This window comes from Passer domesticus, chromosome 6 (assembly GCF_036417665.1).
Source record: "Passer domesticus isolate bPasDom1 chromosome 6, bPasDom1.hap1, whole genome shotgun sequence".
Lineage (NCBI taxonomy): Eukaryota > Metazoa > Chordata > Aves > Passeriformes > Passeridae > Passer > Passer domesticus.
Window position 1 is genome coordinate 4,668,055 of NC_087479.1, and position 26,239 is coordinate 4,694,293.

At 44.0% G+C, this 26,239-nt stretch overlaps 1 protein-coding gene across 1 annotated transcript in view; it reads left to right on the forward strand.

Annotated features, from left to right (window-relative positions):
* The window catches only part of KCNH5 (potassium voltage-gated channel subfamily H member 5), a 157,518-nt gene extending 131,632 nt beyond the window's left edge, over window positions 1-25,886 (forward strand). Inside the window, exon 11 of the mRNA XM_064422930.1 lies at window positions 13,698-25,886. Within this exon, the coding sequence (XP_064279000.1) occupies window positions 13,698-14,645 (948 nt within the window). The 3' untranslated portion in view covers window positions 14,646-25,886. The remainder of the gene's footprint in view (window positions 1-13,697) is intronic.
* Window positions 25,887-26,239: the final 353 nt, after the last annotated feature.

The window sequence follows — 26,239 nt, forward strand, 5'->3', positions numbered from 1 at the left end:
GAATCCCTAGGATACTTTTTAAGGTTATTTCACCAAGCTTTCTGTAGTTAAATTAAGTAGATATTAAAAGTTTAAATAACCTTTTGGTCTTCTTTTCCTGTCAATTTGGATTTCCCAATGGTTTAACTGAGTTATTTCACATCTGTTGTGCAGTGGGCTGACCCTGTCTTTCAGAGGTGTTAATCCTTTCCAAGTCTTGATTTCAAATGAAAAGAATTGCCAGATCACCCTGCCAGTGGACTTTGTGCTGTGTCTCTGAGTTGAGAAGCAGAGATGTTGCTGAATTGCCTCAGCTCATTCTCCCTGGCAGCATTCCTGTGGCTTCATTTGCAGGGCATCCCATGGGTGAGGTGGGCACTGGGATATGATCAGTGGTCATTTGAACTTAGGTTTCATCCAAAGGATCTGTAGAAAGGGAGTGAGCACTGGCAGAAGTGTCCTGAGGTTGGTTTAGACAGCTTCAGTCTTCTCTGATATGGCAATAGGCTGTACAGGAAAAGAAATAATTGAGGTAATTTTGTCATGATTGGCTGGCTGAGAGCAGAACCATGGAATAGTTTGAGTTTTGGGCTTGAAAATAGAAAGATGAGAGCAGTTCTGAGTGCAGCCTGATCAGAGAATCACAGAATCCTGTGATGGGTCAGGTTGGAAGGGACATCAGTGGATCATCTGGTCCCACCTCCCTGCTCCAGCAGGGCCATCCCAGAGCACAGGGCACAAGATTGTGTCCAGATGGTTCTGGAATATCTCCAGTGAGGGAGACCCCACACCCTCTCTGGGCAAGCTGTTCCAGTGCTCAGTCACTGCATAGGAAAGTTTTCCCTCGTGTTCAGGTGGAACTCCTGTGCATCATTTTCTGCCCATTTTCTCCTGCTTGGCACCACTGAGAAGAGCCTGGCTTCATGCTCCTGGATCCTGCCTTTCTGCAGGGGGACACTGCTGTGGGACAAAAGGAGTCCTGGTGCCCTTTCCACCTGGTGTGACACAGGCAGGCCCTCACTTCTAGCCCCAAAAGGTCAGGTCCTTGATTGGAATCTAGAAGCAAATGGGAAAGAAAGAAATGACTGCCTATCCACCAGTGTAAATCTGCTCTGCTCAGGAATACTGGAATGTTTTCCAGGTTGCTTGGGTTTGGAGTCAGTGACTCTCTCCCCTAAATTGGTCTCTGTTACTTGCCCTGGTTGAGGTGAGGGATATCTCACAGTGACTGAGCAGCATGTTTCACCTCCCTGTTTTGTAATACAAGCTGGTGTCTTGGTTCTTCTAGGTACAGAGGCTGCCCCTTGTCCCTTCCTTTTGGGTTTTTAAAATTATTTCTTAGTTTCTGACTTAGCACTTCCAAACAAAAGTGATTTTGTTCTACATTGCATGGCAATGGAAGTGCATTGTTCTAATTGAAGCTTCTGCTGTAAAAGCTTTTCAATAAATTAACAAAACCTTGAGAGTGATGAAGTCAAGAGAGTAGCTGGTGGCACATTCCATATAAAAAGAAGGTTTCTGAAAGCCAGGTGGAATGTTGTCAATGTCAGAAGCAAGGCTGATAGCAGCGGGTGTTATTTTTCATTGGGCCAGTGGATGTAGCTGGAAAAAAATCAAAAATCTTTCAGTTGCAAAACGCTTTTTCAGGTCTGAAGACTTCAGATTAAATTTCAGGCACTTTATAGTCTGGTACAGTAATATTTAAGTTAAAAAAGAAAGCCGTAATGATTCCAATTAATTTAAATTTCCACTTAAAGCAGACAGTAGAGAGTAGTATATTTGGGGAACAATTTGCAATTCTTTTGCTGATGTATTACTTTGTAAATGGAGAGACTCTCTTAGGCATTTAGTGAGACCATTTAGTCTTCAGGCAAAAAGCAATAAGAGGCAGAAATGCAGAGAAGAAAACACAAATTCTGCAAATCCTCTGTGCCCGTGTTCCGTGTGGCTTTGTGCTGGGGATGTGCTGGAACACTGCACAAACAGGGCTGGCCAGAAGCCAAACATGAGGATTTTGATACTTTTCATTGGAATAAAAGCACAACCTTTATCACTAAATAAACAGAAATAGTTCTGCCTCCCTCCTCACCCCTCTTCCAACAAAAACCTGAGCAGCAGGAAATTGTGCTGGTCTGGATTTAATTTCAGCAATTAACTGCAATTAAAGGTGAGCCCTTTCAATTATATCAAATCCAGAACTCTGCACACCAGACAGGACAGTGGTGAAAAGAAAGGTTGTTATTATACTAATATGGGTTTTTTTCACTTCTAAAAATATATATATTTGTATGTTTAATCTTTTTGCTGTATGGATTTTCCTACTTTAGGAGCTTTAGGTTGGAAACCTTGGTTCCATCCCCCCAGCTTATCCACTGACCAGCTCAGTGACCCTGGGCCAGTGCTGCATGACCTCTCTGTGCCCTGTGTTGGCCTCTGGCACAAACGGCAGCTACGTAAATCCAACTTCATCCAACACAGGGAAAGGGGAGTGCTGGATCAGTGCTGCATATTATTATTGATGATTGATTTCCTGCTCCAAGTTAAATCAGGCTGAAGAGCAACTTGTAAAGTCTTTTTGGCACTTTTCCCCTGTTTCTGCAGCGTGCCCCAAGCCCAAACCACCCTGCTGTCATCTGGAGGCTTTGGGCTGTGTTTCCCTCTCCCTGCCCAGGAGCATGGCCCCCTCAGGAGATCCTGGGAGAGCTGAAGGCTGTTTTCTTCTTTTAATCATCTCTGGTAAAATGCAGAGACAGTGACTAATCTGCAGCACAGATGAGTGCGGATCAATTGGCAGTGCTGCTGACTGACATTTCATTAGGCCAGTGCCAATAGCAGATATTGATCCAGCGGCCAATCAATAGAAGTTTGCAAGGACCCAGCCTGCCTGATGGAGTTGGGAGCTGTCCTGTGGAAGAGGAAGCTGTCTGGCAGTGAGCACAGCACCCCTCAGCTGGGCTGGGAGGCAGTGGGAAGCTTCCTCTGGCTCTTGAGCCCTGGGGTACCTGATGGTGATGTGCTAATGGTGACAACGTGGCCGCAGTGTGCCACGTGGTGCCACATGTCACCATCTCCTTACATCAGTGGGGCTCTCTGAAAGTCTCTGGGTGGAGGCTGTCTTTGCTGGGATTCACTTCCACATGCAGTGAAAGATCTTGGGTCTAATGGGCTTGGGTTTTTAGCCATATGCAGGGCTCCTCTATCCCCCTCTGTAAGTACCTCAGCTTCCCTTCTTGCAGGAGAAAGAAACATCTGCAAAATGAAAAAAAAGAAAAAAAAATACTGTCAAGAGAAATCTGCTTTTCTCTCTGCCTTAATGACAGACAAAGAAATAGGAGAAATATCTCCCTTGCCCTTTGCTCTCTCATAACTGCATCCACAAGGAAGAAAAGAAAAAGGGGAAGGAAAGATGAATATGTGATACTCTCCATCAAGAGCACATCTGCAGCTACTTTACTCACCCACCAAATAACCAGTCCAGATTAGACTTGTTTACGTGGGAGGGTTGTTAGGGAGTGAAGGAAGGCATGAGTTTAAATCCCAAAGTGGATGAACCTAACCAGTGAGAGGGAGGGAGTAGAGGTCCCCACAAGACTCTGCTCAGTAATAGTTACCCTGCAGCAGTCAGATTGTTCTCTGCTCAATTTCCCCATGTTTAACCAACTCTGTGTGATATACAGAAAACAGACTAGACTCTGATTCAATGCATTATTTCAGCTCTCTGATCCAGTTTTGTCTTTTTATTGAGTTCAGTGTAGGATTTAGGGTCCTGAAAAGGAATTAGGAGGCTAAAGCTGGGTTTCTTTGCTCACAGTTGTGACAGGTGCCCAAGAGGAGCTGTGACCATGGTCACAGTCCTTCTGAGGCCACACAGATCAATACTTCACTCTGCAACAGACTGACCCTAAACAAGGCCAAGCAGCAACAGACCCTGTTTGAAACCCACCATAAATTCATAAACAAAGTAGCCTTTCTGGTTTATTGATTGAAATGATTTTGTATGTGGAAGGAGCATTTTGCTCACTTGGATAGTATTGCAGAAATCATTCTGAAGCTGTCTGCTCTGCAACATGCTAAAGCATCTGCTGCTTGGTTACAGCAAAGAAAACAGAAAATAGTGAGTGAAAAAGCAGCAAAAATAAGTGATTAATTCCAGAGTCTCATTTAAAAACAGTGGCAAAGCTCCCTACTTCCAAAGGTGCACAGTGCCCTTCTTCAGCATCCCTTTCAGGCAGACAGACAGAGCCCAGCAGACATCAGACAACAGCTGAACCTGCAGCTGCAGGAAATCTCTGAGTTGTTTTCCCCTGGGATATGAAAAGATGGAGGCATCTCTGGGCAGGAGGTGCTCAGGCCTGAGTGACTGAAAAAGCAGAAGAGGAAACCGAGCTGCTGTCAGATAACGCTCTTGTAGTTGGTGGAAAATAGTATAATTTTGCCAAGGGAGGAGAGGGTTTTGGCATTTCTTTTGGAAATCTGACTCCATAGCTCAGCCCACACTTGGCTGAACGTGTACTCACACCATTTAAAGAATCCATCAGGCCAGCTGAGTGATCTGACCCATCCTTCCTTGCAGAGTAGGTGTCAGTACCTTTAATCAATCTGAGATTGATGTCTCAGGGCATGAGGACAGGACTTCGTGGAGCACTGTACTTCCATTGTGCACTGCCCTAAACATCTTAGGGCAGCAGTGCCCTGGGCCCTTGATCTTGAGCTGAAACCCTGAGGACACCTATGTGCATTTTTTCTGTGACTGTTTTTTTTTTTTTTTTTTTTTAAATAAACTGCCTCAGTTTTGGCAACAGGCCAGCACAGTGACCTCTCTCTGCTGTCAGCCATGGGTCTCAGTCTCTCAGTTGTAAATAGTTAGCAGTGACAGAGGGATTTCCAGTTAATTGGGGAAATGAGGGCAGTGTTATTATCCTGTTACACTGGGGGAGATGGAGACATGAAGAAGCAGAGTGATTTGTGCAGGACTTCCCCCTTGGCTGAAGGTCAGGCCAGCAGGATAATCCATCCCTGTGAATCCCAGCCTGGTGCTCTGTGTGTTTGGCCACGATGCTCTGGGGATGTGACAAATGAGACTTGGATCTCTGCCTGCTTCTCTCCTCTTTCTTCTTCCATCCAGACGTGTTTTAAATGAAACCAGGATGACTTCAGGTCCATACCAAGTATGAAGTGGATGGGTCAAACTCTCAACCACTTTCTTCTTAATATTCATGCTTTTTCACAAATGCAGATCAGCCTAATTGGCTGCCAGCATGCACAGATGTCTCTCTGCAAGAGTTCTCAGGTGCTGTGAGAATTGATTGCGAACATGAAATGGAACCAGATTAAAATTTGACCTACAGTAATCAATTTCTAAACAGTAGGACAAGCAGTAAAGAGATGATGGAATTTCTGGACTTTGGAAATCAGTTATTGTCTGTTGTTGTGCTCTTCTGAAGGGTCTCTCCCTCATTACATGTCCTGATTTTTCTTTTGATGAGCAGCTTGGGGGACAAAGATCTTTATTAAGTCATCATAAAAGAATGAACTTCTTCCTTGCACATAAAATGCCACTAAATATCCCTTAAAAGGGTTTTTTTAGCATCGTGGAAATAATTCTCATTTCCTTGAAGTGACATGACTTTGTAACTTGGATTGGAAATCTTCACATCTTTTGCAGGTCGATTCAATTGTTGCTTAGGAAGAATGGATGTGAATACAGTTTCTCCAAAGCAAAATTAAAATGTGCTTGGTAGGAAGCTTTTGCTGTAGCATGTTGCCGTGTCTGTGAAGTCAGGATCAATGGAAACTTGCAGAAAGGCTGTTATTTACTTTTTCTTTCAAGCAGCTGGAAGACTAACCTGCAGGAATCTTCTTTTCCTCCAAAATCCAGCATGAAAGACTGTTTAGTGAGACATCCCTATCCTGGAGATTAACTAATTGCTCAGCAGTCAGTCATTTTCACTGCACAGCCAAGGACAGTGATTCCTTTCTCACACGCAGATGGAGCAGTGGTTTAACACAAAACAGTTCCTGGGACAGGAGGATTAAGGGGAATTTACTGGAGAGCAATTAAAAGAGTTGTTAGAGCAGTTTGTTTTTGAGGCTGAATTTCACATCAAAGTGGAGTTATCTGAGGAGTGTACAGAGCAGAAGAACAATAAAGCCATCATTTCAAACCATCTACTCTGCATCCTTGGAGTGCAGATTAATTAAGTGAGCGAAGAGTTTATGGAGATTTGCAGGAGTGAATTAGGGGAAGCAGCCTAAAAGCTTGTGTGGGGTCATTTCCTATTAATCCATTTCTATCTAGTCTTTCATAGTTTGACTTTTTAAATTTGCATTTTAATTAATGTAAACAAAAAAAAGAAAGATTTTTTTTAATATAATGGAAGTTTTTTGGGTTTTAAAAAATATAATATCTAAAAAATAAGATTTAAAAGCATTTTAGCATCAGGTATTAGTAATGTCTTGGGAGCTTTCTGAAAAAATGAAATCTGAAAAATAAGATTTAAAAGCATTTTAACATCAAGTATTAATAGTGAGCCTTGTTCTCTGGGACCTGCCTAGATTTTAAAAACACGTGCATTTTGGAGCAAGCCTTTTCACCAAGGGTTATACATTAGGAATTGGGTTTGACTGGCCTAGTTTTCAGAATATCAGAAAAGAGGATCCCAGATATGCCCTGTTTTGACAGCTGAAGGCTCCTAGAGGGGACCAATCCTCAAGAAGTGAGGGGTGAGGCATCCCAGACCCCCCTGAGCCCATCAGAGCAGAGGCCTGGGAAGGGTTTGCTGGGTCGGGCAGTGCTGGGTGCCAGAGGTGGGAATGATCCCAGCAGGATCTGTCCTGCAGCACCTGGAGGGGGATGAACTTTGCAGTGCAAAGGGTGGGTGTGCGGAGCAGACACATCTCAGGTGGTCTCCAGTTTCCCAGGGGCTGTGGGAAGGGCATTGAAGGTTTTCCTGGGAAGTGTAGTGAGAATAAGGGGGAAGGGGTGGCATTCCTTTCCCTGCGGGTGCTTCATCCATTTGCTCCATGTGATTTCCCACAAGCTCTCACTGAGAGCCACCAGTCTGGCAGGTCCTCCCGGGCAGTCATGGCTTGTTCTCCCTCTGCAGCTTTTGGAAGAATAAAGTTTGTCTGTAAGGACTGGCTGTGCCCTGAGGTTGTGGGGAATTCATCCCAGCCAGGAGCCGGGGTGGAAATAAAACCAGCACCAGATGAAGGGTGCAGAACACACACAGAATAACCACAGAAGGCTTTTTTATACGCTCTGCACCAAACCCTGACATTTGCACTGCCAGAGGTGGGGATTTGAATCCTCCCTCCCCACCATCCGTGGAGGGTGTCTGCACAGAGGCGACGGGCACGGAGCTCCCTGTGCAGACACAGAGACAAGCAGGCAGCTCAGGGTACAGCTTGTCTGACCTGCTTTAACATCCAGCTGCAGGTGAAGTGACTCACACCTTCCAAGTGCCTTTGTCTTCCTCCCTGCGCTGCGCAGGGCTCCTGGAGGGTGAGTTCAGATGCAGACAGAGGCTTTGTAGGTGAGCCCCGTTCCGAGTGTCTGTGCTCTGGAAATTGGGTGTATTTTATGGGGCAGGAAATGTATTTATGCATTATGTATTTTCAGGAGCAGGAAATAGCACACATGTCTGCGCTGGGGTATCCTGTGTCTTAATCCTGGATCTGACATAAATCTGCCTTCCACATTAGCATGACAGAAATGGAAATTACTTTTGTACAGTGCACTCCAAGATGTGAAAATTAACAGTATTTTTTGCAGACATCTTTATGGAAATTTATGTTGTACAGCCTTGTAGCATTATTTCCAAAGAAAATGAGATCTGTGTTATTGCAGTATTGGATATTGGTTATACACTTAAAACTTTTAAAATAATTTGCCAGCTTCAGCTAAGCTTGTGTAATTTCAGGCCCAGGAGGCAAGGGAAGGCAGCTCTCCTATTTCCAAAAAAAACCCCAAAAAAGTCAAAAAGGCTTATATAAAAGAGTTCCAAAACCAACACACCTTGTGAGGACACTCTAATTCCCTTTTTGTATGGGAATTAGACATTTCTGGAGAAGGTGAACCAGCCCAAATCCTTCTGGTTGGATCTGAAAGCTGGTGGAGGAGCTGCTGGGTGGGTCTCAGCCAACTGCAGTCCAGCTGCCAGCTCTGCAGTGTGGTTCAAGGAAGGGTTCATTTCCCTGCCTCCATCACTTGGGAAGCTCCAACGCACTTTGTCTGCTCATTCCACTTGCTCCATCTGCAGTGTTTTCACATACAGCTCCGGACCTGTGCTGTCAGATGGGACCAGGTTAAAAAGAGCCCTCTATTTCTTTAAATTTATTAACCTGGTTCAGACTTGATCTTGATTGCAACCTTAATGATTCTATGATTCTATGATTCCTGTCTGACTGATCTCTTCTGACAGATGCCTTCTAAGAAGTTGCTGTAATAAATAGGAACAAAAATACAGGGATGTGGACAAATACTTTGGGTTGTGAATAATCAGATGCAAGGGGGATGAGGCTTCTACGAGACATTGAATCAGACAAGATAATTGCCCCTGAAACAAACTTTCAAGAGATGATCAGGACTGCCATCAGCCTGGTCTGTGCTTTAATGAGAGTGACCTGTGGTTACTGAGTGTGGTGTTCCTGCTGCAGAAATGTCCAGTGAGCTGAGTTAAACCAATTCTCCCAGGACAGGGTCTTCACACTGTGAAAATCTTTGCTTTTTGATGGCTTTGTGTGGCTCTCCCTCCCTCCTTCCCTCTCTCCCCCACAGTCAGGGCACACACCTGCATCCATCACCATGACAACTGTGTTCCCTTTGGATCCGTGGCTGTCCCTTTCTGTGGGTTTCTGTGGAGAGGAGCAGGCACACCTTGAACACCACTAACAACAGCATGGGATGTTCAGGCACAGGACAGGATGATCTCTGGTCAAACACCTGCCACTTTTTTTGAACTCACTCTAATTCTTCAAGACTTTTACCAGTTCTGTAATCCCTGCACGTCCCTGCCTTGGAGTCACTTATTAAGGGATCTTTGTGCAGATCTCCTGTATGGAGCAAGGTCATGGAGGGATGATTTCCACAGTACTGCTGCAGAAAACGACAGCAGACAAGGGATGCATTTCAAAGCACCTGAAAAGGCCACAGCTTTACTCTTTAATTCAGTGTGTGTGTCTCAGCTTTGAGCTGCCTCCCTGACTCCTCATTGCTGCTGCCCTCGTCTGCACTTGGTTTTGGGGCTGGTTATAGAAGCTGGCACCTCACAGGAGCTGCTCCAGCAGTGACACATCCATTGCCAGTACCTGTGGCAGGGTCCCCCTTTTAAAGGGACAGAGTTCACACTCACATGAGTTACCTCTTGGATGGAAGGGAGGGAAAGGAGCCTGAGGTTGAGATCAGATGGAGAATCTCAAATTGCTGTTTTCTCCTCCGTGCCTGCCTCATAAATAACTTGAGTATTTCAGTCCCCATGGCTGAATGTCAGTTAACTTCTGCTTTGCCAGCTCAGTAATTACTGTCATCTCTGTTGCCCTTTCTTCCCAAAATAAATACACTAAAAGAAACCCAGGAACCTGGTCCCATGGGACAAATCTGTGCCACGCAGAAGAGTCTTTCAAAATGTGATCCAGAAAGGAAATGGAGTCCTGCACCTAAGGTCTGTTACATAAATGAATTTAGAACTTGGTGTGAGACAGGAGTGTGGCTCTTTACTCTTTGAGATACTCTATACATACTCAATTCAGCTTCTTCTGATTAACTCTTCTGAAAATTGTCTGAAAATTGTTCTTGGGACATATATTTGGGCAGGCCTATGTGTAACTTCTCTGAGAAGGTCAGGGACAAATGAAATAGCTCATCCAATTTAAGATTTCAAAATAATGCTCTCCCAATCTCAGAGAAATGTCAGATTGCATGAGATGTTTTTCAATTCTTATTTATAAAGAAAAAAAATCTGGTTAAAGTTATTAGACATTAATAGAATTAAGTTTCCATGTAAACGTTTGTAAATGTAAACACATTTTAACTATTCTGGTTTAGTTTAAACCACTCTGGAAGCAGATTAAATCCAGCCACATGAAAAATCTCCTAATATGGAAAAAATTGGTAGTGAAAAATAACTATTGCTCTGTTAGTGTTAGAATTCACTTTTTTTGTTTTGTTTTGTTTTTGGGTTTTGTTTGTTTGTTTGTTTTTTGTTTTGTTTGTTTTTTGGGGTTTTTTTTTGTTTGTTTTTGGTTTTTTTCAGTTCTTTGTCTGTGTAAGATCTTTCTTTTCTTTTACTTGTACATGTTCTGCTGGTCTCAAGTACTGCTGACCAAAACTAGATCCTTGCTGTGCTAGGTGTGCATCTTCCTACGTTGAGGGGAAGGAAGAGGGGGGATTCTCCATGAAATGATTTCCTTGGCAGAGTAGTTCAGTGGGAGAGTGAGGATCAACACCTCAGTCTCTATCCAAAGTGCCATTATCCCACAGGGTCAGCTGGGCTGTGAGGGTCTGCTTGGGTTTGCATTTCAGAGTGAAAAAGAAAATAACAAACAGCTCTGAACACATACAGGTTCCATGAGAAAGCCAAGGGGGGAGTAGGCTCAGGGCTGTGCATCAGCCCACCTTTGCTCCACTGGAAATAGGGCTCCACTGAGGTAGATCAGTCCTGAATCCTTGACTCTCAGCTAACCCCTGGATTTCTGAGTCCCTGGGCCTTTTCTGCACTAATCAGCACGTGGCAGATCTGCTTCTTCAAAGGAGCTGCCCAGAACCATTCCAGGCTGGAGCATTTTCTGTCCCAAGAGAAGGAAAGGGAAATAACTCATTGAAGAGCTCTTGTGTCCTGCAAGAAGCTGAAAGAACATGTTCTGAGGAGGTGACAGCAGGGCTTTGGGTGTGTGTCTTCTCCACTGCATGGGGATAAAGGAGGGTAAAGCTCATGGCTGTGAGTGGTGAGTGGGTCCTTGGCCTCACAGAGCAGATTTACATCGTGTATCTGATGGCATTTACCACCTTGGCCACCATCCTTTTCTCCTGTTCCCAAAGTGTTTGCTCTGAGGCACAGCAGCACTCAGGCTCAGACCCCCCTGCCACTGGGCTCAACCCATCCAAATGACACCTGGACAAGTGGTTCTGGGGCAAAAAGCTTCACAGTCATTTCTTGACTTTTATAAGGACACACTTCAGGAGTATGAGGTAAAGGTGGTGTCAGATTAAAGAGGTTTTTGCTTTTCTTCTGCGAAACCCAGCAGCAGCAGTCACTGGTAATTATATTCTGTGCAGGGAGATAACCTCTGTCTGGGGAAGGTTTGAACTGAGTCTAGAAGAGGGATAAAAGAGCCAAGATTGGACTGGGGGAGAAAGGAAGGTGAAGGTAATTTTCAGTGAAGTGCAAGCTTTGGGAGAGGAATCAGAAACTGCTGCTGTGGTCCTTGTTGTCATTGTGGTTATTGTAAACATGCAGTAGGACAGAAGTTGTCAGAGTTGCCTCCTGCCTTTCCCAATGGCACATCCAGTGCCAGGCTGCTGGAGCTGCCTCCCTTCAGCATCCCCCACTGCCTCTGGACAGCAGCTGCCTGGCACAGGCTGTGCCACAAAGCAGGGGAATAATGGAAACATAGAATGGTTTGGGTTGAAAGGGACTTTTAAAGATCATCCATTTCCAATCCCCTGCTATGGGCAGGGACATCTTCCCCTATCCCAGGTTGCTCCAAGCCCTATCCAACCTGGCCGGGAACACTGCCAGGGATGGGGCAGTCACAGCTTCTCTGGTCAGCCTGTGTCAGTGCCTCACCACCCTCACAGTAAGTAATTTCTTCCTAGCAGCCAGTCTAAACCTACTCTCATTTTAAAGCCATCCCCCCTTTGTCCTGTCCCTACACAACCTTTTAAAGCATTAGGTAGAGGATGTTTTCCCCACTGCAGATGTTTTCAGGGACTCGGCACAAGGCAGAGCAGCACAGCCAAACAGGGACACCAGCAGAGGGACCAGCCGTGTCCCCTGAGACACCCCTTGGGGACACATCCTTGCAGCTGGTCGCTTTCACCGATGCATCTTCTGCCAGAGGAGCTGCACTGCCCTCTGGGGCAAGAGAGGCACAAACAAAACACCACACACAGCCCACCTTCCAAATGTGCCATTAGAGAGCGTGGCTTCAATTAAATGTGATCACTCGATTTTGAATCAAGGGCAGTTTCTCTTGCCATTGTTTGCTCTCGAGAGTGGCCTGAGAGGGAGAGAGACAGAAAGAGAGAGAGTAGCTCCATGAGGGCAGCTGCTAATGAAGGGGAGCCTCCAAATGAGGGAATGTGTCACTGCATCTAGGTCAGAGTAGTCAGATTAAAGCAACTTCCATGTTTGTCCCTTGGTTTTGTTTATATTTTTTTAACTGAGCTTCTAATAAGCGAGTTAACCAAATTATTATAAGCAGCTGTGTCTATCAGCAGCAGGCAAGGAGATATCTGCTGCATTTGAAAGCTCTCTAATGAAGCTTTGAAGTCCAGCTCATCCCAAATTCATGCAGTGAAGGATCTGTAGCCATAGTGGCACTTCTCTGCTGACTTCTGAAGATGTGAGACTTGAAAGTAAATAGTTTGTCAAATATGGATACTCATGTTGATATTTCAAAAGCCTACAGCTGACTGACACAGGGTTTTATTTGTGTATTTCAAGGGCTTTGTTTTCCTTTTCTTACCACACTATCCCTTCACAGTCCATATTTGTATTTAATCACAGGCTGCTTTTCACAGTGTTGTCAAACAGAGAACCAGTTTCCCAGATTCCCAGTCCCACATTCAAGAAAACTGGATGAACCTAAAAATAAATATTAAAAAAAAAACATATGAGTAACATGCAGAAAATCAACAAAAAGATTTTGCTCTGTGGATCCTCCCTCAGCTTGAGGCTCAAATTCTTTTTTCTGTAGCAGCCTGAGACATGCTGCTGGGTGAAATAACTCAGCATTAAATGGCATGGCATGATGAGATGGTGGATATTGCTGGGATTTAGAGCCACACACAGGCCTGTTACGCTGCTTCTCCATGGTGCTTCCAGTTCATTTACACATATTAGACACACTAATTCTGTAGTAAACACTTAAAAAGTGTGTGAAGCCACACACGTGGCCCATGAGGAACATAACTGCTCCCTCCAACACTCCTAAAAACCCTAACCCTGACAGCAGAACCAAAAAGTATTGAGCAAACTGGGATTTTCCAGCCTCTGGAAGGGTGTGTACATTGAATTGATCTTGCAGCTGTGTAGTCCCTGCTGAATTACTGTTTCCTTTTGATCTGTACTAAAGATAGTGACAGAGCAGGTATGAGTGTGAGTAATGGGTAGGTTGGCATCACAGTATTTGGGTTCTTTGTCAACGGCTTTCTTCTCTTTGTTCAGTTTCTTTCCTCCTGTTGGTGTCGGGATATTTTTAGTTCTTCAAGTAGTAGTATCTTCTGCATCAAGAAAAAAGATGAAACCCACTTTTATTATATCCTGTTAAGAAAGTGTGTGTGTGTACATAACCTATCTGTAGTGGTTAACCTTGAGGTTGCTGTATCTTGATCAGCTCCATTTGAATTCACTACAAAAAATTAAGATGGAAAAGAAGATCAGAGTTAAGAATAAAGAGAGAAATGGCTGTTCGCAAAACTTTTTACCCTTCTCAAATTAATAATTTCACGCGATATCCTTTGGTTCCTGACTCTGTTGTGGATTTATCCCCCACAGATCATTTTCAGGAAGATCAGCGATGTCAAGAAGGAGGAAGAGGAGCGCCTGCGCCAGAAGAACGAGGTGACCCTGAGCATCCCTGTGGACCACCCCGTGCGGAAACTCTTCCAGAAATTCAAGCAGCAGAAGGAGATGCGCAACCAAGGCTCGACCCACATCGACCCCGAGCGGAACCAGCTGCAGGTGGAAAGCAGGAGCGTGCAGAACGGGGCCTCCATCACGGGCACCAGCGTGGTCACCGTGTCCCAGATCACGCCCATCCAGACCACCCTGGCCTACATGAAAACCAGCGAGGCCGTCAAGCAGAACAACCGCGACGTGATGGAGCTCAAGCCGAACGCAAACGGGGAGCAGAAATGCCTCAAAGTGAACAGCCCCATGCGGATGAAAAACGGGAACGGGAAGGGCTGGCTGCGGCTGAAGAACACCATGGGCGCCCACGAGGAGAAGAAGGAGGACTGGAACAACGTCACAAAGGCCGAGTCCATGGGGTTGCTGTCCGACGACCCCAAGTCCAACGACTCGGAGAACGGTGTAAATAAAAACCCGCTGAGGAAAACAGACTCTTGTGACAGTGGAATAACAAAAAGTGACCTTCGCTTGGATAAAGCTGGTGAGACTCGCAGCCCCCTGGAGCACAGCCCCATCCAGGCGGATGCTAGGTGTCCTTTCTACCCCATTCCTGAGCAGGCCTTACAAACCACGCTGCAGGAAGTCAAGCACGAACTCAAAGAAGATATCCAGCTGCTAAGCAGTAGGATGGCTGCCCTCGAGAAGCAGGTGGCAGAAATTTTAAAAATATTGTCTGAAAAGAACGTGTCCCAGCTCTCTTCCCCCAAGTCTCATTTATCACCCCAGTCCCCTCCCCAGATACCCTGTCAGGATATTTTTAGTGTTTCAAGGCCTGCATCACCTGAATCTGAAAAAGATGAAATCCACTTTTAGCATATACCTATGTGTATATATGTATACAGTATATATGCAGAGGTGTATATATACCTTTATACATATATATATATAAAAATGTGTGTGTATACGGTAAATATATATACATATATATTTTCACTTGCATCCAATATGACTTGAACACAACAAGGATTTTGATATGTAAATATTGCATGTCCAGCTGGATTCTGGCCTGCCAAAGAAAGCAATTATTAACATAGATATTGCTTGTATAATATGCAGTTGACTGCATGCACACTTTACATTTATTTATAATCTCTATTATGTAATAAAAGAATGACTTTTGTTTAACAAAGGCAATGTACTATTTAAAGAATCAGGGTCTAACCTGCCAATATTGCCATGACAGTTTTGATCTCAGGCTGGGTGAATTGAGCTTTTATTTCCTCACTGTCTTTTCTGCCGAGTTAAACAGTAGATTACTACGACGTGAAGGACACGTTCAGACTCCTGTTAGTATTGTTTCCTGGTATCATTCCATGACAATATACTGTATATTTGGTGATGAATTCCCCTACTCCTCCTAAAGGGAGGGCTCAGCTCAGTGGGCAGGGAAGGGCACCGTGCCTGGTGCTAGGGTGGATCACTGGAATTTATTTGTGTGGGTATTGTGCATGCACAGCCTTTTGTTTCAAGTATCCTCCTGCTCTTTTAACATCGTAAGTAAGAAATAATAATAATAATAATAATAATAATAATAATAATAATAATAACAATGGTGATTTATGTAACAAAACAAAACTAACAGAAACTCTCTCAGTTGCACTCCCTGAGTGTTTGGGGGTAACTTCTTTCTTGAAAGCCTCCTTTTACTGATGCCATTTTTACTGAACTGTTAGAGTAACATTATGTAAATTCTCTTTGCAGCACTCAGTGGTGGTGTCCGGCTCTGTCAGTATCTTCATTAGCATGTCCCATTTTTGTGGGGTTGCTCTCTCTCTCTGTTCCCCCTATTGCCCCTGGCAGAAAGACTTTGCACAAGGTCTGAGCAAGGGAGAGAACATTCATAGAGAACACTCATAGTTCAGCTTCTTGGGAACCATGGGAGCAGGTCTGAAAGCCTGAAGTTAAAAGGCTGCTGTAAATCCCCCTCCACTCTCTTTCATGAGGACATTTATCAGTCTGCAGCTGCCTTTAGAAAGAGAGAAAATAACTGGTCAGGATGTAGTTCTCTGTAGTCCAAGGTGCCTGGATGCTGATGTGTGGGTGGGTGTGCTGGGGGGATGGAGCCCTGCCTGGAGTGCTGCTCCTGCCTTGGGCTCCTGGAGGTTTCAGTGCATGGAGGAGCTGGCTTGCAGGTCCCACACACTCTGAGTCCCTCAGGTCGGTGTCAGAGGCTCTGTCCCTCCTCTTAGCTGACTCCCATCGGCATCTCCCAGCCTTGGGCTGTGCTCAGACCCCCTCTCCACTCCTGGGCTGGAGCTGCTGGCTCTGCAGGGCTGCAGCAGGGCAGGCTTTGCACTGGATCTTGTTGGATCTCCTGTTTGGAGCTGGACTTTTGGACTCTGCCCCTGAGTTTGGTGAAGGATTTTGCCTCTCAATTTGCACTGGTTTGAATCCAGGTAACACAAGGTGCATAGCAGAAATTGCCATTGCAGCTTCAGAGATGTTACCTGGTGTGGTTTGAGGCCAGCCCAGCAGAGCACAGTGGCTCCTTCAGGGAGGGATTCCCTCTGGCTCTGGCTTAAATGACCTCTTGTATCAAGACCCTGTGTTTTCAAAAGTGCCTGGAGTAAAACATGTATGTACCACAAGGCATCACTATGAATCAGGTGTATCAAATACATGGGTATAATTAGTGAGCATTCTAAACACACACCAGTATTAGATCCATTTTTTAGCATTAGAAAACTAGACTAAATGAAATCAGTTCCTGAAAAACTAACAAAATCCCTAAAACCCAAACAAACCATCATTTGCTGTAGTGGCAATTAGGAATCTACATCTTAGGGTGAACATATCTTCGACTGTGAAATGCAAACCCATAGAGCTCCAAAAGCTCATAAGAAAGCCAGATAAGTCATTGCTTCTGTTGTGTCAACTCGTGGAAGCTTTTTGGGAGATGATAATTTTTTCTGTCCTGTTTCTGCCCCTTTCTTTGGGAAGTTAGAGATACCAAAAAAAAAAAAAAAAAAAAAAAAAGGAAGAACAAAAAGCCACAGTAGGGGACAGCTTTTCCCAAAGTCTGGTGATCAGGCCACCCTCTCATTTTAGTTCTCTGCAGCTGCAGTTGCCTCTGTCAGAATTTTCAGCTGTATTTTGCAGCTGCTGTTCTGACACAAGTGCAAATCCATGACTCTGCAGCCATGGTTTGGACTGCAAGGACAACCTGCAAAACAACAGGACTTCCCATTCCTGTGATAAGTTCTACCCTGGGACTCCGAAAGAGTGGGGGGGTTATGGGGTTAGGGTTGCTGCAGGAGTCTGCACAGACCTTGTGGGTACAGTTTAAGTGCCAAGATGTCGAGTGTTGAATGTTCTTGCCTGACTTGGTCTGCTGGTTAAGACAGACACACAGCCACTGCCCAGGGCTGCCTGGTGAATAGCTGAGCCACACAGGCTCAGTCTGGGGGCCAGACTTTGTTAAAATGCCTGGAATGCATGAACCTGCCATGAAGTGATGCTGTCAAAGAGACAGCAGGATAATGGGGGTTGGCTTTGTTAGAAAGCTTTAGCCTTAATGGCATTCCTCTGCCTTTGTGACAGGCTGCTTTTCTTTCTCTATGACTGATATTAATTCTAGGTAGAACTGCATGGCATGCTAAGGGATCTCTGTTTAGGTTTATCTTGCAAGTCAGGTGTAACTTTGTGCCACTTTACAATGGGAGAATGTGTTTAACAGGATTAGTCTGACCTTGAAAATCATTTGGGCAGGCCCAGAATGTTTATTACAGTTTAAGTGCAGCTTGAGTGGTTCAAATGTGTAGTGAGTGGCTAAATAGTGTAAAATACCAAGTTCATGAAACAAATACGGTGTCTCCAGGTCTATGTCTAGTGCTGCTTTGACTGATATCCCAGCCCTGTCCACTGCAAGTTCAGTGGAACCAGCTTGTACCTTGCACAGATCAGTGGAGTGATGGGTGCCCTGCAGGCACAGCCTGTGGCTGGGCTGTCCCAGGCTCTCTGTGCTGGGGAAGACCCAGTTTGTGTGGTTGGCTATGGCTGGTGCAATTCTGAAGGACTTTGCCTCCAAAATCCATGCTGGGAACATTCCACGTTGCTTTGGGGAGTCGTCAGCAGTTCTTCTCCTGTCCCCTCACGTTGTGCATGATGTGATGAGTGACTGGGGCCTTCCTTCTCTGTTAAAAAGCATGATTCACAGTCCTGTAGTTCAGGCTGGACTGAAAACAACCACCTGTAGTCATTGAGTGCAATAAGGACACCAGGGTGTCACTTCCACCCAGGCCATGCTCAAGCAGTGACACACCATGAGGAGGGAGCTCTTGGCTGCATGCTTTCCTTTCCTTTCCTGTAAGAGCTCAAAACCTGTACAGATGTTCCTGCCAGATGCTGGGAACAGCATCCTTAGCACCTACCCTGTGCTTTGTGTGTCCAAAGCATTTTACCTGCACTCAAGTGGATTTTGTCTTTCTGGACTTTGGGATAGAAATAAAACATGTACAGAAAATGTGTACAGAAAAGCAAACACTTCCCAAAGCAAATGAACTAGAGTACTTTTAATAGCTTTTTTTGTGTAATGTTGCATATAAGAGATAGAACAGCACTTCAGGATTATTAATGAAAAAAAATATTGTAGTGAGGATTCAGTTCTTCTGAATTTGTATTTGTAAATCTTTTTTTTTTCTCTGTCTTTGCCAGGGCAGGGGGGTTAGAGCAGAGCTGATTCTGGAAGTGACAAACTTTAGCTTTGTCCATTTTTGTTTTCTGTGTTCTGCAGAAGTAGCACACTATGGGGGCTTGATGCTGCACCAAGTTTGGGCTCATTGCTAGACCCAAGTTCATTTTCCACCTCATGGAGAGTAACCCTGTTGCACAGGTGTGAAGGCTGTTTGATCTGATTATCAGATCAGACTTTAATATGTATTTTGGATCCCAGGACAGTTTCAGAGGACTGGAAGCTGCAGAAATAATGTTGTACTCTTTGCAAAGCCAAGAGCAATTGTCCTGGAAGTAACTGAGACCGTTCCACAGATGTCATCATTGCCTGGGTCAGAAAACAGATGTTGTGCTCATGAAATAGCTTAGAGGCTTTTAGGGGGAAAAGAAGTCCTGAACTGGAAGGGAAAACAATAAAAAAGCCAAAGGTTTAATGTGGAATTTGGGAGTGAGGACATAGAGGGATATATTGTGAGAGTTGGCATTTTTTTTTACTTGGATTTTGAGCATTTAGAAAACCCAAGCCTATCTTCTTGGGTGTCAGAATTGGACAGATTGACTCTTAAAAAAAATACTTTTTTCCCCAAGTGAGGTGGTGTCAAAGTGATACCTGGTTTATTTTTGAAAAAAGGTTTTCAAATACCATTTTCCTGCAGAGGAGGGTTTGGATGGGTTTTGCTAACATTGCTCTTAATAGGCTGTAGAAGGAAAAGTTTGATCCATCTAGATTTCCACATCTGGGAATATTTTTTATAACTCTCCCCTAATTTTTTTCGTGCAAGGAGATAACACAATCTCTACATGTTTTATTTGGTTTAATATGCTGTGGTGCATTTTCAAATGAAATATGTTCTTAAAACAAAGTGCTGAATGGAGCTAAAACTGACAAAAAGTCCACATTTCTTCTGGCAGAGAAGCAGTGAATGTTCTTACTGACATAAAGAATATTGTGCAAAGATCAGTGCTGTGATATCTAACAAATGGCAAACAAACTAAAATCATCCTTACTGAGGATGCATTTATCCAGGCAGAAAATTGACCTTGTAGAGCACAGTGGGACAAGAAGGCACATATTGATTTTGTATACTCAAATAGCAGAAGCATTTTAAAAGGGTTTGACCAGGCCATGCTGAATAAATTGTATTTATTTCTTACATTATGTTAATCAGCCCCCTGATGCATGGCACGTGGAACCAGGAATCTGAGGCAGTGTTCTCACAAACCTTTTTATCTGTTTTCTGTAAAGCAGATAAGTTCTTTTGTTTGTTATTTTCTTCTCAGAGGTGCAAGCTTGTTTGGCCCACAATCTGAGACTACTGGTGTGCACCAACTCTGTGTCTGGCTGCCTGCCATGAATACATCAATTAGCCTTAATTAAAAGCCCTGTGAAAAGGATTTTGTGCTAGGTTGGGCTCAGCTCTCCCTGCTCCAGGACAGGATGAGGCTGGCAGACTTTTCTGGGGTGACATCTGTGGGACAGGAAAGTCCATTAAAGGATATTTCAAAATATGCTGTTAGGGGAAAATGTGGGCTTCAGGAGAGCCAAAGCTCCTCCAGTATCCCAAAAATCTGTTACAAAGAGGAATTACTACATTATCTGAATTATGTAGCATCCGTGTATGGACTCTGTATTTGCAGCTGGCCCTGCAGTTAGCAGAGGGCAAGTGATTTCCAGAAAGCCTCAAGTTCTGTTTTATCATTTGGTGATTCTGTAGATTTTAATAGCACAACCAGGAGGTAAAATTTGAAGGTTTTTAGTTATGTCCTATTTTTTCCTGGTTTTCAGTTTAAATGCCATGCGGAGGAGCATGTTGCCAATTTTCAAGATAATAGCTGTGAGAGCCAATACTCATCAAACAGAGAAATCTGGCATATTCTAAAACTATGGCATATAAATAAATTAAGCATTTAGTCAGGGATCAGCTAAAATCCACCCTTGGTGCCAAACACTGAGAACAATGTCTCGGTGACTGTGCAGTTTCTGGAAGCAGTGGGCTGATATGGATACATCAACAACACCCACACCCTCTCCCAGCCTCTTCCCCAGCCCAGTGAAGGGTGATTACAGTGTCTGAAAATGCCATCAAAATATCAGTAGCATTTGAGCTGGTTTTCAGAGCTGCCCTGGCAGATGTGCACGTCCAAGGCTGTAGGAAATGTGCAGGTTTTTATCAGTGGCTGGATCTGGAGGTGGTTTTCATCCTCTGGATTCTCATCCTTCTGGATTCTCATCCCTCTGGATTCAGCCTCCTCCTCTCATGGAGTGTGGACACCACTGATGAAAAGACCTGGGCTTGTCCAAAGGATCTGGGCACATCCATGGGGTTTGGGCACATTCCTGGGGTCTGTCCAAGCCCCATTCCCAGGCTTATTCCCTGCTTGATGAGGCACATTCAAAGGTTCACACCTGGCTCTGTTATTAGATGTTTTCCCAGACTCTGCAACCTCCTCAGTCTCTGTGTGGCTCACAGGGTTGCTCACAAAATCCTTCCCAACCTGTGGCTTAGCAACAAGTCTCCAAATTAAACAGGAATAATAGGGCAAGGCTTCTGCCATTCTCAGGGCATTATTTTATTAAACAAGCCTTCATTTTTATTTTATTTAGTATTATTTAGTATTATTTTATTTTATTTTAATTTAATTTATTTTAATTTATTTTATTATATTTTATTATATTTTATTATTTTATTTTCTGGCTCTTTTGTACACTCTTGAGCTGCACAGTGTTCCATAGAATGGCAGACTGGAGTATTTGTGGGTTTTAATGAGCCACTTTGAGAAGGGGAACTGGAGTGAGACACCAGCTTCTGCCATGGGTGTGACCATTCCTACTCCAGTTCCACTTTGGGTGAACTTCAGCCCCAGCAGCAATTTGAACCAGTGCCATGTTGTGATAGTAGAATTTCTCTGTATTTCCTCAGGCAAACCTAGGGCTCTGCTCAGCTTCTCCACGTGTCCTGTGCCAAGAACATGTGGGTACTTTCCTGTTCTGGACTTGTTTTCAATAGAGTTTCCTGACATGTTCCACCTCTTCTCTGTCACCACTTTTATTTCCTAGAAAAAGAAAAAAAAAAAATAAAAGTAGTTTCTGACTAATCATTGGGAATTCACTTGCATCCAAGGCTGCTGCCAGGACCATTAGTTGGAGGTCACAGTTCAGTTTGTAAATTGGGTGTCTTATCTGAGCTCTCATGGAAAAAGGCATTTTTTTTTCTAAAGGAAAACAAAATTTCTGCTCTCCTTCTAATTAGTCCTCTGTTGTCCCTGCAGGATTAATTACTGCCTTCTTCACTAGAATCATCAAATGCTATTTGGCAACAGCTTTTTTTTTTTTAAATTTTATTTTAGGTATAATTAGGAGTCCTGGCATTACAAACAAGCTCAGTCAGGTTGTACCTTAAAATTTCAGAGCTGAAATATCACCTCAGCCAGTAGTTTATACCCAGCTTCTGAATACCAACAACCCCAGTGCACTCAGAGCATGTTCAGAGCTCATCCCTTTGGGGTCATCAGTAGGTGAGTGTGAACATCCTTCTCCTGAAATCAATCCAGAAGGGGTTTTATTCTGCAGGATCCTCCCACAATGGGACTTTTAGAAAAGGATTATGGGTGCAAGGATGCAGTGGCACCTCCCAGCTCTTCCTGCTGCCTGTTGCTGCTCTGTAGATTCCCAGACACATCTCTTTTCTATTTAAAGGAAGGGCTGAGGGCCACCAACTGCCTAATTCTATCAAGTGGTAAATTGAATTTATTGGGCGAGAGAGGCAGTAGCCAGCAATAAGGCAGGATTTGGGTTTCAAAAATCTGCCTGGTGGGAATTGGGCAAGCTACCAGAAAGACAATAAAGGATTTATCTGGCAATGCATGCCAAAGGAATGCTAAACTTGTGAGCAGGAGAATTTATTGATAGCAGTGGAAAAGCTCATTAGCGCTGAAGTGCGAGGCAGGTCTGTAAATGTTCCTTTCAGCTGCCCCAATCAAATCCCTGCACTCAGACAAGGGGAGCTGTGGCTCCTTTCTGTGGAGGGCACAACTGGCTAATGAGCTTTTCCAGAAAACTTGCACACAAACCATGTTTTTCCAAATGTAAGAGTTGGCACTGTTCCTCTTCCGTGGGCACATTTCCCAGCTGACCTCAGTGTCAGCCTCCCCCTGCCCCTGGTTTCACAGGGATTCAGAGATGCTCCTAGAGCTGTGCTGCAGCATTTCTCCAGGGCAGCTTTGTTTCCCCCTTACTTGCTGATTGTGGATTATTTGCCCTTTAAGGGATCTGCAGCCCTGTGAGGGACGTGGGGCAGCTTGTGGGGCTGCTAGCAGAGGCAAAGGTTCACCACATCTTGTCTGGAAAACATGCCAGCCATAAAAATACTCTTGCTAACAGTTTAAAGCTCCAATGCATTATCAGCACAGTTTATGTAACAAAATCCCATTAGTACTGCCAACCACCCTCACATGAATTAGGACATGATGTGCTTCATAAACCTTACATATACCTATTGACTGTTCTTCTGCACAGAGACTTGCCTGGGCTTTTATGTGCAGGTGTAGCTGTGTATCTTGAGTTAATTTTTGTGTTTTGAAAGCTACATAATATGAAGCAGGATATTTTCCACAATGAAATGCAGTGTTTTCCTTCCTTATTTGTTTGTTTATATCTTTTCTCTTTCTCTCTCCTTCCTTCCTCTCATGTTTTCTTGCCTTGATCATTAGGCTAGCAAATTGTAGAAATGGGGAGATTGATTAAGTGATGTTGCATCAGCAGGTTTAATGAGGTAATGATCTGTTTTGCCATTTGTGTTCAGAAGAAATAATATGCTAATAAGAATTGTAGCAAGAGCAGATTTTTTAATGTCCTGCTTAAATACCAGCCAGTGACTGAGTGGTTCAGTAAAGTGGTCTCAGCAGATCTTCTAAATTGTGTTCTCTGTTTTGGAGGTAAATATTTTCAAGCTTTGAGCATCTTGTGTAAATACTCCTTCTAAGGTCAGTGGAAGTCTTTCCATTAATTTCTCTAACTCTAACCCAGTTCTTGCAGAGGGACCAGGACACTGAGTCCCAGCGTGGGCTGAGCTTTCTCAAAACTGAGAACTGTGGGTACTAGAATTTTAATTTCAGGCCCTTGTCTAATGCAAATGGGTCCAAGATTTCATGCCCTACTAAATGCTGCATGCTGAATGCAGAAATGTAGAGGATGTGTTTGAAGATTGGGACAGCAAGGTGAACTGCCATAAAAATCAGCTGACCCAATCAGGGAAAGGGCACTTTTTAATTAACACATATTTGAATCCAAAAGACACATTCTTGGTGTCTGAACTGTCGGTAATTTCCATCCAAAGTAACTGCTCAAAATTCATGACTGTCTAGAATATCCTTGCACAAGCTAGGTATGTACATAAGCTGTGCAAACTCTCTGGGGAGCAGCGCAGTTAAAAATAAAGCTATTATTGCTACCACGGAGAGAGAGATGATGACAAAGACAAGGGGCTGAGCACCAGGTGCTGTGAGGCTGAATCCTGCCATGCAGCCCTCCATCTGAGCCCTGCTGATCCAGCTGTGGGCAGATGTGCTCAACTTTTGGGTCCTGTTCGTGCCCACAGCTGGAGCAGAGCAGAGCAGGGAGGGGGCAGCTTTTGGGGGGTTCCTGAGGTGCAGCCCCCACCCAGACCAGGCTTTGAGCCTGAAATCCTGGCTCTGTGAGGGACACATGGGTTTTAGGCTTCCTCCCCTGCCTCCCCCATCCCTTTGATATGCTTATGAGTTCCCACACGTTTAGGGAACTAGTCAAACTGAGCTCCTAAATGAGGAAAAAATCTAGGGAATTTATACTGGGAAGAAAGAGGGACAAGGGGTGGGCATGATCTGTGCACCCTCAGCTTTGCAGTGATGTCTGCAGAAGTATCCTGGTAGGAGCATGCTCACAGAATAATCATAATTAATGGCAAGGGGAGATTACTTCTTAATGAATTGTCATCGCAGGGGACCTCATTACAGTCAAAACATTACACTGTTTTTCTAGGTTTTTTTTTCCTTAGGCTTCCCCCCCTCACCCAAAATGACAGCTGAAAACTAAACTGAGCAGGAGCTGCTGTACAAGCCTGCACAGAGATGTTGAACCTAAAAGCCAGCCTGCCCTCACAAGGTACCCACGGGGCTGTGCTGAGCACCCCACCTCGGCATAACCTGTCTTCTAGTTTTTTGGGTTTTTTTCCTGCTGAAATGCTAATGTGCATTTTTTTTCTTCCCCTGTATCACCAGCTCAGCACTCCCCACCCCACATTTGTGGCACATTTGTGCTGTGGTGTCTCTCTCCACCCTCCAGCACCTAACAGGGATTAATCCCTGACTTGTGGGAATCTTTCCACAAACATTAGCAGAACTTGCAAAGCATAGTGAGTTTTAAATCCTCTTTTTTTTTCCTTTTTTTCTTTTTTTTTCTTTTTTTTTTTTAACTACCCTGAGGTCCTTATTTTCTGTGTTCAAGTTTCAAGGTGTCCCATTAGCTGAAAAAGCACCAGCTGGTATAATTGTGTTTGTGCAACCCTCGTGGAGAAGTCGGGCAAAACAACTGGTTTTAAAAGTTCGTGTTGGAAAACCTGATCTACAGAGTGACTGCTGCTTTTGAATGTGTGTGATTCACAGACACGGCACTGTGGGGAGGAAAAGTATTTTGAGAAAACTCTTTTTTTTTGCAAGGAAGAAATTGGGGGAAAGGGTTATTGCTGGGGTGATGTTTCTTTTGTTACTACTTGCTGCTCTTTGTACACTAGCCAATGCAAATGACATTCATGGTCCCGACAATATTTTTGAACAGCCCAGCTATCTTTTTTGCTGTTGTTAATATACTGAGGATTTGGGAGGATTTTAAATGCCTCTGCCTTTCAGGATTATTTCTACAAAAGCAATTGAGAACTGTGTTTTGACAGCAGGAAGCTTATAAAAACCTGGAGGAAAAAAAAATAAAATAAAGCGTTTGAAAGCGAACAGCTGTGAAAGGAATGCACCTCTGCTACCATATCTGAAACCTGCAAACAATCAGGAATTGCATCAAGGAAGGACCATCTTTCTACTGGAAATCCCACATCAGTTTGTGCAGAGTGGATGCTCCCTTGGCCACCTGTGTGTGTGCTCGGGGGAAGTTGGTTTAGCTGTAGGAAGCTTCTTGTTGCACTTTTCTGTTTGCTAAAATTCAACAACAAGGAAAATCGTGGGTCACTTTAAAGCATTGGCAGACAACTGTTTCTAACCCAAAGGAAAATGGGTTTTAGCACAATGAACTGTACTTCTTCAGGGAGGATCAATGTTGATTTTTTTTTTTCCACACGTCTTTACATGTGGCTATATTTTCATTGATACAGAATAAAAAGTGCATTTTATTGACCTTGAGTGTTTGTGTCCTTACTTTTCTTGAGTACCATAAAAGCCACAGCTCTTGTTTTCCTGACCAAAGCAGAATACAATTTGTTGAGATTAATGAGCAAAACATAGTCTTATTTTTAGGTGGTTTGGGGATGAGGGAGATACATAAATCTATTGTTACAATGGAGCTTCTCTACAGGACAATAGGAACAGTTCTTGACCCTCCTCCTCATTAGCCTGAAGACAATAGGAAATAAATCAAGCTGAGCTGGTCACAGATACCTCATCCATAAAACTTCTGTAGCATCTAATTCCCTCTCACAAGCAAATCAGGCTGGAGAGGGAATACTTTATTCATGTAGATAATAAGTGTTTTCTTA